Source organism: Oncorhynchus clarkii, chromosome 10 (genome assembly GCF_045791955.1).
Source record: "Oncorhynchus clarkii lewisi isolate Uvic-CL-2024 chromosome 10, UVic_Ocla_1.0, whole genome shotgun sequence".
NCBI classification, from domain to species: Eukaryota; Metazoa; Chordata; class Actinopteri; order Salmoniformes; family Salmonidae; genus Oncorhynchus; species Oncorhynchus clarkii.
In genome coordinates, this window is record NC_092156.1 from 31,163,428 (window position 1) to 31,175,615 (window position 12,188).

General features: G+C 41.2%; 1 protein-coding gene across 3 annotated transcripts in view; it reads left to right on the forward strand.

The window, feature by feature from the left end:
- Nucleotides 1-2,279: 2,279 nt before the first annotated feature.
- Nucleotides 2,280-12,188, forward strand: part of LOC139418262 (autism susceptibility gene 2 protein-like) — a 458,234-nt gene continuing 448,325 nt past the window's right edge. For 2 of the 3 annotated variants that reach the window (XM_071167586.1, XM_071167587.1), the window contains exon 1: nt 2,289-2,570. In XM_071167586.1, the coding sequence (XP_071023687.1) occupies nt 2,289-2,570 (282 nt within the window). Of the gene's footprint in view, nt 2,571-12,188 lie in introns of all 3 variants that reach the window. The other variant, XM_071167588.1, reaches the window with a different exon arrangement.

The following is a 12,188-nucleotide window of genomic DNA, read 5'->3' on the forward strand; positions in this document are numbered from 1 at the left end:
GAAATGTAAATAGCTTAATCATTTAGAATAGCCTACGATCACATAACTTCGATGCTCCAGGTTCAAGTGCTTTTGGACCAGATTGTCAAAAGGTCTTTGTCATCAGTCTAGGTTTAGGTGTGAGCATTGGTTGGCAGAATCCTCATCTCAAACTCTCAAGGACAGAAATGATTTAATATCTAGGTTAGATTGTGATCAACATGTTTAGATATATAGCTTAGATGAGATGATCTATTGGACAAAATGTATTTGATTGTAAAATATCATGTCATGCTGTGACAAAACAAGTGCGTTATAAGAATGAATAACCTTGTAGAGATATTGCATAATACACAATAGCTTTTACATATAATTCAAAGAACACCTCCAACTAATCAGAATGTGGTAAATCATTTAGCGGGTTAGTTGTGTGTAGACTGAAATGAAACATACAGAATGATGAGCACACTGCAAAAAAAGACTACCTTGGCATCATTCCTTGATGAAGCATGTATTTACCAATGTAATGTTATTGTGTCAGCTGAATCAAGGTTTTCGGCACCTGTGTGGAGATAATGTAAAGTATAGGGATTGGAAGTGTTTGAAAGGCAAGTGTCGTGGTGATTAAGAAGTTTATACTAGATTGACCTGTGACAGTGATTTTGGAAATTGAGACATAATCGTGTGATGATCAGGCAAGCTGGTGTTCTATATGCAGTGAACAGTACTGAAAGAAACCGAGCTAATAACCACAGCAGGCCTATGTCTAAAATATACACATATAAAGGAATAGGCTAATCCAAATAGAAGAAATACCCATACATTATAGATGTAAGAAAATGCTTATTTCATTAAGAGTACAGGATAGGGTAAAATCAAGGGGGGAGGGGGACTTCAGAGACAGTAGTAGAGAAGCACTTTAAACACACACTGAGTATGTTTACATGCACTAATAATTTAACTGATTAATATTAAACTGATTACGGCAGTCCCCTGGACTACTATAAATCTATAAATCTATCTAGGCCGAGTATGGACATAGTCATCTTAGTCGGTGAAAGGTCATAATCGAAGTAGGCCTAAGCATACAGTGGTTAAAACATCTGGTTTTCTGAGCAATCTTTTGAATTATTAGGACATATAAACAGCTTAATCGGAGTTCCAACAGTGTATTTGATCTGTGCATGTGTCAGCACCAGCAGTACAAACCTCCCTCTTATGCGCGAGTGAAGTGAGTTCAGAAAAAAATGAAAGTATGCATCTTAAAAATAATTTTCACATACAAACGTTATATGTCCAACCTCAGAATCAAGTAGGCTTCCAAAAATAACATGGTCGCTGTGGTAGAACGTTTACTTTGATTGGCGATTTTCTGCATAATTTATCAAAGTCCCATCAGGAAGCCTGATTTCAGATGTGTCCATGTTAAAAGGATTATTAGTGAAATCGTTCTTGCAAAGCATGTAAACGTTTAAATCAAACTATTATATGAATCTGACTATTCACAATAATCATATTATTATGTGCATGTAAACGTATTCAATGATCTCAGCCAAGGGGCCTAATGGTTGTGCATTGTAAAAGAATAAAGGAAAATATGGTGAGCAGATGACTCTAAAGATATAGCGTAATGAAACATGAATTTATGTTGCATTATGTAGACTGGTAACAATCCCCTGTACTGTATAATCTCCCTACCTACCCTGAGAGGATGGCTCATTGACTTAATGCATTCAACAGTAAGGCCTGCTGCTAACTGAACATGTTGCAAATGTATGCCCTCTATCTCTTTGACTTTCAGGAGGGAGAGTTGGCTGACATGACAGCATGTGAAGAGTGGGGATTCCTTAAGAAGAAGGATCAGGATGTGGCTTTTTACAGTTGGTTCACCATGGCAGGACATGTCCAGTGATCACACGTTCTGTTCCAGTTAAAGATTTGTCTTCTTTTTATTCTCTTTTTGGAGTTGACAGCCTAGTTACCACGTCTAACAGACTCTATTACCCTTTGCTTGTCAATGGATTTCATGGACACCGTTGGGAATCTTTGCTTGGAATCTGCTGCTGTGCTTTCAATGACTCAAGGCATTCTCTACTCCAGTTTATGCCCGTTGGATATTATCTGATTGCTTCTTTTCTGTTGGATTTCATCCACTAAGTATCTATACTTACTACTTGTTGGATATTGTTGGGAAATATCTGTTGGGATTTATTTCTGCTGGAAGTTCAACTGTGCCAGTGAGTGCCCTTGATAGGGTTGATTCTCTGCTCTGCTAGAGAAGTCTTTAGGTGGGCTTTTCCTCTGAAGAAATGGATGGCCCACGGTCCAGTGGGCTCCGCAAAAAGAGGAAGTCTAAGTCCGAGAGGGATCGGGGACGGAGATCAAATGGGATAAGGAACAACAACCATAAGAGGGGGGGCTCTGTTGGGCTGCACTTCTCCTCAGATTCAGAGAGGGAGGAAGGAGACAGGAACCCCTCTTCCTCCCGTCCAAGGCCCCCCAGGAGAAAGAGAAAGGAGTCTACATCCACTGAGGAGGACATCATAGACGGCTTCTCCATCTCTGGTTTCATGACGCTGGAGGCGTTGGAGGTGAGTAACTCCAGGCTGCTGTTACTACTACTACTTTTCTGCCCCGCGGGGGATTTGCTTCGATGTGTGTTTTTAGCACTTAATCTCTGTGTTTTGTTATCTCCTCTGGATTCGGCTGTTAATCTCTTGACACTATGTGAACAGAGAGTTGTTATTTTCTTCAGCCCCAATCCCTGTATCTGTATTGCTGGGCTGGCCTTGCACTTGGCGTTGCTCTAGCCTGCATATTTCTGTTTTTGTTAGCTGGATTCCAATAGATGTGGCTTTAAAACGAGGCGATTCGGCCAAATATCTATATCTCTGTCACAGAGCTTGTTTTGTTGAGCTGTGTTCTGGATTTGTTTTTATAAGAATGTGCCAGACAAAGACTGGCAGTAGGAGGATAGTCTTCCAAAGGTTCTAGAATGTTTCAGAACCCAGAACAGGACACTGGTGGATCTCATGCAGGTTCTTCATGGAATTTCTTTGCCTTATTTGTCTGTGGAATAAGCTCCTCACATGCACAATAGTATGTGTAACCTTAACATACACTTATTAATCATTCATTATTATTTAATTCCACTTGTTGAATCAGTTATTACAATGTAACTATGTTACCTAACTGCCAAATCTATATTACATAATCTCATCACTCTAGGCCTTTATTTGTGTTGTGACTTAATTCATGGATTCCTTCCTAGCTACTCCTCTGTAGAATGTTTTTCCTACAACACCAATGTGCTTTATCATGCATACATTACAACAACATTAGCTGTACTACTGGGTTAGATACTTCTGTGAAGGAGGCTGTAAGAATTGCCTAAAGCTGTGTAGGATGACAAGCTAACACCATTTATTTATTTTTATGTTTACCTTTATTTAACTAGGCAAGTCAGTTAAGAACAAATTCTTATTTTCAATCATGTCCTAGGAACAGTGGGTTAACTGCCTTGTTCAGGGGCAGAAAGACAGATTTTCACCTTGTCAGCTCGGGGATTTGATCTTGCAACCTTTCGTTTACTAGTCCAACTCTCTAACCACCATGGTGAGATTGATCCTCAAACTGACCTCTTTATTGTGCTCTACTCAGAATCCGTGATTCAGTATAGCACCAAATCAACCTAATGAATAGTCCATATAGCATTGTATTCTCTCTCCAGTGCACTCTATATATAAGTGCATGCTAAATCCTTTGTCCACATAGGACAACATTACTGATAGTATTCTACCTCAAAACCTCACTAGGGAAGTTACTACTCGATACCACTCGCCATGTTTCCCCACAGTTCCCCATTCATTCTTTGTTGTGCCAGTGTGTAGCCTACATGGCCTCCAGAGCGATGTTTTTCTCTCCACCCCTTTTGCTTTCAATTTGAGAGGGAATTGCGCGGCTTCAATTTGCAAAAGCAGCTCTGTAATCTCAAATGCATTCAGAAAGGTGTTCTGTTGGCATTCATTGAGCCAGGTCATTGAAATCAATACATTTTTCCACCTGGACATACAGCTGCAGCAGCTGTTCTTTACAAGTGAACTGTCCGAGGCAGGCGTAAAGCGCTCTAGGTCTGCTGCCTAGTACCTATTGAGAGAGGCAGAAGGGAGAATGCCTGAGCTAGAAGTCGTGTATAACAATGAATGCCTTTAGAAATTACAAAATTATTAAGCTCCGTCTCCTCTAAAACCCTGATACCAGTGCACTAAATAACTGCAGTTTAATCGTTCCCTTCTCTTCTCACCCCACCCCAATTTAATATTACTTAATGCCTGCTCAGCTGACCACCGCTGTAAAACCACATTACATGTTCATTGTGTTGTTGGCTTTTCATCCGAACAGACGCTAAGCATCAATTGGTCAAGACCAATTGGCCCTGTGCAATCCAAAGAAATCGATCCCCAGACAGAATTCACAGCCCCTTCTATCAATGAACACAATGAAGACTTTGGGCAAATGCCTTTCCCCAACACCTCATTTGAGTTTTCCCGTTTAGCACAGATAATTATTGTAAGGGAAGAAAAGAAATCAGTGTAACCAGTAGTACCGATAATAATGGAAGGAGAATACATGTTTCCTTTCATTGATGTCATTGGAATCAGCACTTGTGTCTATAGGTCTAGTATGTGATTTATTTTCTACATCTTACTTGATTTTTGTAGAAAACAATGTTAATAGAAAGAGCATTTAGTGTAGCAAGAGACCCATCACTTTCCCTTTGGGGCTTTAAACATTCAATTATCTTAAAGCCATCACTTCTAAACGATTTCGACTCTCAAACTGATGTTGCAACAAATACTGCCATGAGCTGATTCCAACTTTATAGCCCTTTGTTCTTCTACCCTCATGAAATGCCAAACGTTTCTCCAGAAATACTTGAGGGTCATAATAACTCCAGTGACTTCGGATTGTTTGAGCGTTTACAGGCTGGTAGGACAGTGGGGATTAGGATGCTCATAGTCATTCAGTGGACTGAAGACAAATGTCACAAGGCAATAGGCTGTGATACTATTGTCACTCCTGGTGTGTGATCTCCTTTAATCAGATTGGCGTGTGTGGTGGATGACATAGTTTACTGACATGTTGTATATGGTACTTGTAACTAATTCTATTACAGAACTATTGTAGGGTCATCGACAAACTGTGAAAGGTTCAAATGCAAAATATTATTTTATGATTGACATATTATTAATGGCTATTAACATTTACAATTACGGAAAGCTTAGAAAAGAAGGACAAATCTCAACCTGGGTTGAGAAATTCATGGCAACAAACAGCCAACTACACTTATCTCAAATGTAGTCTAGATGACAAAAATTGTGTATTTATGTCTAACTACAATGCCCTCAGAAAGTATTCATACCCCGTATTACACATTTTGTTGTAGAGAACTCTTTTGGTTCCAAGTAGAACCCTTTTGGGTTCCATGTAAAACCCTTTCCACAGAGGATTCTACCTGAACGGTTCTACCTGGAACCAAAAAGGGTTCTCCAATGGGGACAGCCAAAGAAACCTTTTGGAACCCTTTTTTCTAAGAGAATATGGATAACTAATTACTTTTCCTCCATGTGAATGTCTCTCAGTAACACTACCGTCGATAACCGTGTCTGTCTGGCCTTCAGAATTAAACAATGGATTTTCTTAGAAACTGTTGTCTTAGAGCTGCTGTCTGAATAGAGGGTCTGAGAGGGCAGACAGGGGAAAATTGATAAGCACTTCATTGTGGAGAAGAATGTGAAACGGAATGTATCGACATACGGTTGGTCTGCCGTGTTTCTACAGAAACCAAATCAAACGAAAATTCCAAGAATGAGGACGCATAAGTATCAAGCGAGTCTACAGCGTATTGTGTTTGAGTGGATGGATGCAGCTGCTAGTTTGAAAGAGAAAACATCTCTCGAGAGATGCTTTCAACACGGCCGGGTCTTCTTGTACTTGATGATGGCACGCTGCCAGATATTTCCCTCTTGTGACAAATACCACTTTTTTCAAGCCCTCAATTAATTTCCCATCTTCCCTAGCTGCATTTGTCTCCTGGCAGTTATGGCAGATATTCATTTAACTGAACCTGTCACAGAATGATGTATGATATATATTAATGGGCCTAGGCAGCTGAATGACTGACACATGAAATATGACATCCTGTCTGTCTGTCATCGCTGGATTTGTTTAGTGCCACACTGAGATTATCCAGCATTGGGATTTTCGATGCTTCCTGTCACCCTAATAATGTCTGTGCTGCGTGAACACATGAAGGTACAGACACACACGGACAGACCCACACACACCCCTCTGCTATGCCTTGCTGTTCTCTGCCATGGTTAGAGCAGGCAGTCAGTTAACAGTAGGGCTGGGCGATATGTCCTAAAATCATATCTCAATATACAGTTTATCACAAAAGTGAGTACACCCCTCACATTTTTGTAAATATTTGAGTATATCTTTTCATGTGACAACACTGAAGAAATGACACTTTGCTACAATGTAAAGTAGTGAGTGTACAGCTTGTATAACAGTGTAAATTTGCTGTCCCCTCAAAATAACTCAACACACAGCCATTCATGTCTAATCCGCTGGCAACAAAAGTGAGTACACCCCTAAGTGAAAATGTCCAAATTGGGTCAATATTTTGTGTGGCCACCATCATTTTCCAGCACTGCCTTAACCCTCTTGGGCATGGAGTTCACCAGAGCTTCACAGGTTGCCACTGGAGTCCTCTTCCACTCCTCCATGACGACATCACGGAGCTGGTGGATGTTAGAGACCTTGCACTCCTCTACCTTCCGTTTGAGGATAACCCACGGATGCTCAATAGGGTTTAGGTCTGGAGACATGCTTGGCTAGCCCATCACCTTTACCCTCAGCTTCTTTAGCAAGGCAGTGGTCGTCTTGGAGGTGTGTTTGGGGTCGTTATATATATAGCTTATTTAGAGAAAAAAAAAATATATATATATATATATATATATATATATATATATATATATATATATATATATATATATATATATATTTAAATTTGTTTTCTCTAAATAAGCTCTGTTACATAATTAAAGGTCAAAACACTACGTATAAAATTATACTGAGGCTAAATATAAGCCTTCCGCAACCATAAGAGCCACTAATAATTTCATTACTTTATCAAAATAGTTTAATCTGCCTTTTTGCAATATTCACTGATCTGGCTTCCAAGTCTGTCTATGAAAAAGCCCCCTTTTTGTAAAAAATGTAACCAGATCCATGCACATCCATAATAAGGACCAACTTATTGTAGCAGACATAGCAGAACATTAACACAGGTCTCATAAACAATCTCACAAGCCCAAGTGCTAGTGAGTAGCCAGCTAATCTTTATATTTAAAGTCTAGCCAAATTGGATCTATTTGCTTACTAACAAGGTAGAATAGTTGATCTGTAACTAGTGGAAACCAGTTTAAACTGCTTGTCGGAGTGGAAGAAGTGCGCGGCAGTGGGAGGGGTGTCTGTGTGTCTAGTGTCTTTGTGTGAGGGGGAAGGTGCACAGTGCACACAGCACACAAGGAGCGAAGGAGACAACCCCCAAAATACATGGAACGCTCATAAAAACGAAAACAAATAAAAACCTAGATTCTTGCGATACAAGTATTTGGAACATCGCACTAAAACATAAATTCAAATGAATTAGATATATCGCCCAGCCCTAGTCAACATGAGGAGAAAGCATTTCTGATCAATGGAACCTGAACTGAGGTGATGGACTGACTGGCCCCCCATTCTCCCTACCACTGTTGAAATCCTCATTGATCTCATCCTACCAGTCTACATAGCAGTCTAGTCTAGTCTAGAACACTTCTCATGCACCCAACAGTGGAGCTCATGAGTAGCACTTTGCATTTATAATATTTGACCAACATCAAATCCATATTCAGACTCTACTTCTAAATGCCTGTTTTGGCCCCTGCTGCTTAATTTGTTGCACTTAATCTGCCCTGTTTTGCACCATTAGACTGCAGGGTTTAGCACTTTGGGTTTTTGAAAAGCACGTTACCAATAAAATGTATAACTATTATTTGATATTATCTTAGGATGCTGCACAGCATCATGGCTAGTAGGGTGCTGTATTTCTCTTTACTGAATGCTAGTCTGCTTGATTGATGTCTAGGCATTTATTTGAACCTACAAAAGCCACACAGGTTGTGACCGCTGTCATCGTGTCGTGCATGTTTAGAAAAAAACTCACATGAGCTGCAAACTCATATACACACACACAAAACAAACAGCAGTTGTGGTAATATCCAGCGAACAGCAGCAAAAGGATAGTTAACCACAGTCAATGTTTGCTCTTATGTTTTAATGCACTGGGAAGGATCAGCTCATTAATGAATGGTTGTCGGGGGGAAGCCAAGGAGACCCTAGCCAATCAGATAGAGCAGCAGTCTCCATTATAGTGCAGCAGTGATGGACTGGGAACAGAAATTGGTCCGGGCATTTCTAACACACCGGACATTTTTTTGGACCGGCCCACTGGGTTAAAGATGGAACAACCCATCTGGCATTTGCCAGAACTGCCCTATGGCCAGTCCGTTTTTGTAGTGCAGAATCCCCCTTCTCTACCCTCCAAACAGCTGTTGGCAGACACACCTTAATGCTTTTGTAGCTTTTAATTGAAAACGATGATAAAGGGCTGAATCCACGCTAGTTATCTTGCCAAGGCCATTGACATTAACCCTAAAGATCTCAGTGGCTATAGACCCAGTCTGGGTCTTTGGAGCGGAGTGTCTAGCTAGATTGAATAGCTTTTTAGTTAGGCTCTATATGAAGGCCATTCAAAATGTTTGGAGAATGGTGTTATTCACTCAGCATCTAGCCTACACATAGCTGAGGTGTTTTAGTTTTATGTGGATAGGTACGTTTCTTTCAATAACCTTCAAGTAACGTCAGTTCAGTACAAGATGAAGACGAGACAGAAATCATTATATTTCTTTGCATTCAAGTGATACCAAGTTTTTCAGTAGAATACTCAAATAGAAAAGATATCCATTAAATTAATGAGGTCGCTTACACTATATATACAAAGTATGTGGAACATCCCTTCAAATTAGTGGATTCGGCTACTTTAGCCACACCCATTGCTGACAGGTGTATAAAATCGAGCACACAGCCATGCAATCTCCATCGACAAACATTGTCAGGAGAATGGCCTTACTGAAGAGCTCAGTGACTTTCAACGTGACACCGTCATAGGATGGCACCTTTCCAACAAGTCAGTTAATAGTTTCTGCCCTGCTAGAGCTGCCCCGGTAAACTGTACGTGTTGTTATTGTGAAGTGGAAACGTCGAGGAGCAACGTCAGCCGCAAAATGGTAGGCCCCACTAGCTCACAGAACCGCAGAGTGCTGAAGCATGTAAAAATCGTCTGTCTGTTGCAACACTCCCTACCGAGTTCCAAACTGCCTCACAAGAACTGTTCGGCGGAAGCTTCATGAAAGGGGTTTCAATGGCCGAGCAGCCGCACATGCCTAGGATCACCATGCGCAGTGCCAATTGCCGGCTGCTGGAGTGGTGTAAAGTTCACCGCCATTGGACTCTGGAGCAGTGGAAACATGTTCTCTGGAGTTTTATTTTATTTGACCTTTATTTAACTAGACAAGTCAGTTAAGAACAAATTCTTATTTTCAATGACGGCCTAGGAACAGTGAGTTAACTGCCTGTTCAGGGGCAGAATGACAGATTTGTACCTTGCCAGCTCAGGGGTTTGAACTTGCAACCTTCCGGTTACTAGTCCAACGCTCTAACCACTAGGCTACCCTGCCACCCCTGTGATGAATCACGCTTCCCTATCTGGTAGTCCGACGGACAAATCTGCGTTTGGCGGATGCCAGGAGAACACTACCAATGTATAGTGCCACCTGTAAAGTTTGGTGGAGGAGGAATAACGGTCTGGGGCTGTTTTTCATGGTTTGGGCTAGGCCCCTTAGTTCCAGTGAAAGGAAATCTTAACTGGAGATCTTAACGCTACAGCATACAATGAGAAGATTCTGTGCTTACAACTTTGTAGCAACAGTTTGGGGAAGGCCTTTCCCTGTTTCAGCATGACAATGCCCTTGTGCACATACAGAAATAGTTAGTCGAGATTGGTGTGGAAGAACTTGACTGGCATGCACAGAGCCCTGACCTCAACCACTTTGAACACCTATGGGATGAATTGGAACACCGACTGCGAGCAAGGCCTAATCGGTCAACATCAGTTCCCGACCTCACTAATGCTCTTGTGGCTGAATGGAAGCAAGTCCCTGCAGCAATGTTCCAACATCTAGTGGAAAGCCAACCCAGAAGAGTGGAGGCTATTATAGCTGCAAAGGGGGGACAAATTCCATATTAATGCCCATGATTTTGTAATGAGATGTTCGACGAGCCGGTGTCCACATACTTTTGGTAATGTAATGTATCTTTGCTGAGCCTTTTAACTTAATGTCAAGGTTAACATTTAAACCTAGTGAACCAACAGAATGCAACCTTCCCTCCCCATGCTACAGAAGGCTCAGCCAAACTGGCAATCTGGTAGACAGTCACAGCTCAAGGAGAGAGTATGTCAGGACCCAGACCATTATTACATTCCACCAAGGCCGACGCTGCCGAATGTTTTAGTTTGCAGACAGAAAATCTATTCCAAAATACTGGATACTGCTGGAGACGGAATGGATATATGAAAGGGAGCTACTGCACTGAACTCAAATGTCTTCCAGCAGCTTATGTCGCTAGCAAGGGGAACATACTCGGAGTACTGTAAATGTAAAACAACAAACTGTTTTCCTCAAGCAGATTCTGCAGACAGTTTATGTGACACCCAGAGCTGGTAAGGAATACTGGATGAATGGGTGCTGCAGCAGCTTGTAAAATGTAAGTCTCCCAGACACTCGTTAATGCACTGCTCAGTTGGGAGAAAATATATACTGCTGCCACATCTTAACTGGCTGTATAAGCACAGACTGCAAATGACAGTTTTATTGAAATATAATTTGCTTGACTAAGTTTGTTTATAATACATTTCATAAGTCTGCATGTCACCATCTCCTGGAAACCAGGTAATTTGTTGTTATTTGTCGTCTGATGGGCCTTGGAGAGAGGGATGGAAAGTGGATAGTGAGGGATGGGGGAAAATACAAATGTTTGCTGAGGCTGATTGTCAAATGACATCCCTGAAGTAGGGCCCTGTCCGGTCTCAGGGTGAACCACTCTTTTGTGCATTTCAACAGATTGTTTTCTGCTCTTGAGAGAAGACACATTTTCCCTGCCTGCTTGGTTGCACAGTGCATACGAATGGTAGATGCCTGTCTTGCCTGAGGATGTGTATGTGTGTGTGTGTGCATATGTGTGTGCATGCACATGCACTTGCATTTGTGTGTGCGTGTATGTTTGTGTGTGTGCACATGCATGTGTGTGCATTCACGTGTGTGTGTGTGTGTGTGTGTCTGTGTACGTTTGTTGGTGCCAGAGGGCTTTGGGCTCATGGATAAGCCCCCGTTGAGTTTCCCACCTGGAGCTTTGAGCTTCCCCCTTTGATGCGCTCTTTTTCTCCCTTTTCTTCCAAGCTAGCCCTGCACTGGGGTTATTTCCATTGCTTTTGACTTAAATGTAGCTATCTAGTTGCTCTTTTTGATAGATTGCTGAAAACAAAATCCAGTTGAAGTCGGAAGTTTACATAAACTTAGATCATTAAAACTCGTTTTTCAACCACTCCACAAATTTCATGTTAACAAACTATAGTTTTGGCAAGTCGGTTAGGACATCTACTTTGTGCATGACACAAGTAATTTTTCCAACAATTGTTTACAGACAGATTATTTCACTTATAATTCACTGTATCACAATTCCTGTGGGTCAGAAGCTTACAGCACTAAGTTGACTGTGGATTTACACAGCTTGGAAAATTCCAGAAAATGTTGTCATGGCTTTAGAAGTTTCTGATAGGCTAATTGACATCATTCGGAGGTGTACTTGTAGATGTATTTCAAGGCCTACCTTCAAACTCAGGGGAAAATCAAAAGACATCAGCCAAGACCTCAGAAAAAAAGTGTAGACCTCCACAAGTCTGGTTCATTCTTGGGAGCGATTTCCAAATGTCTGAAGGTACCACGTTCATCTGTACAAACAACAGTATGCAAGTATAAACA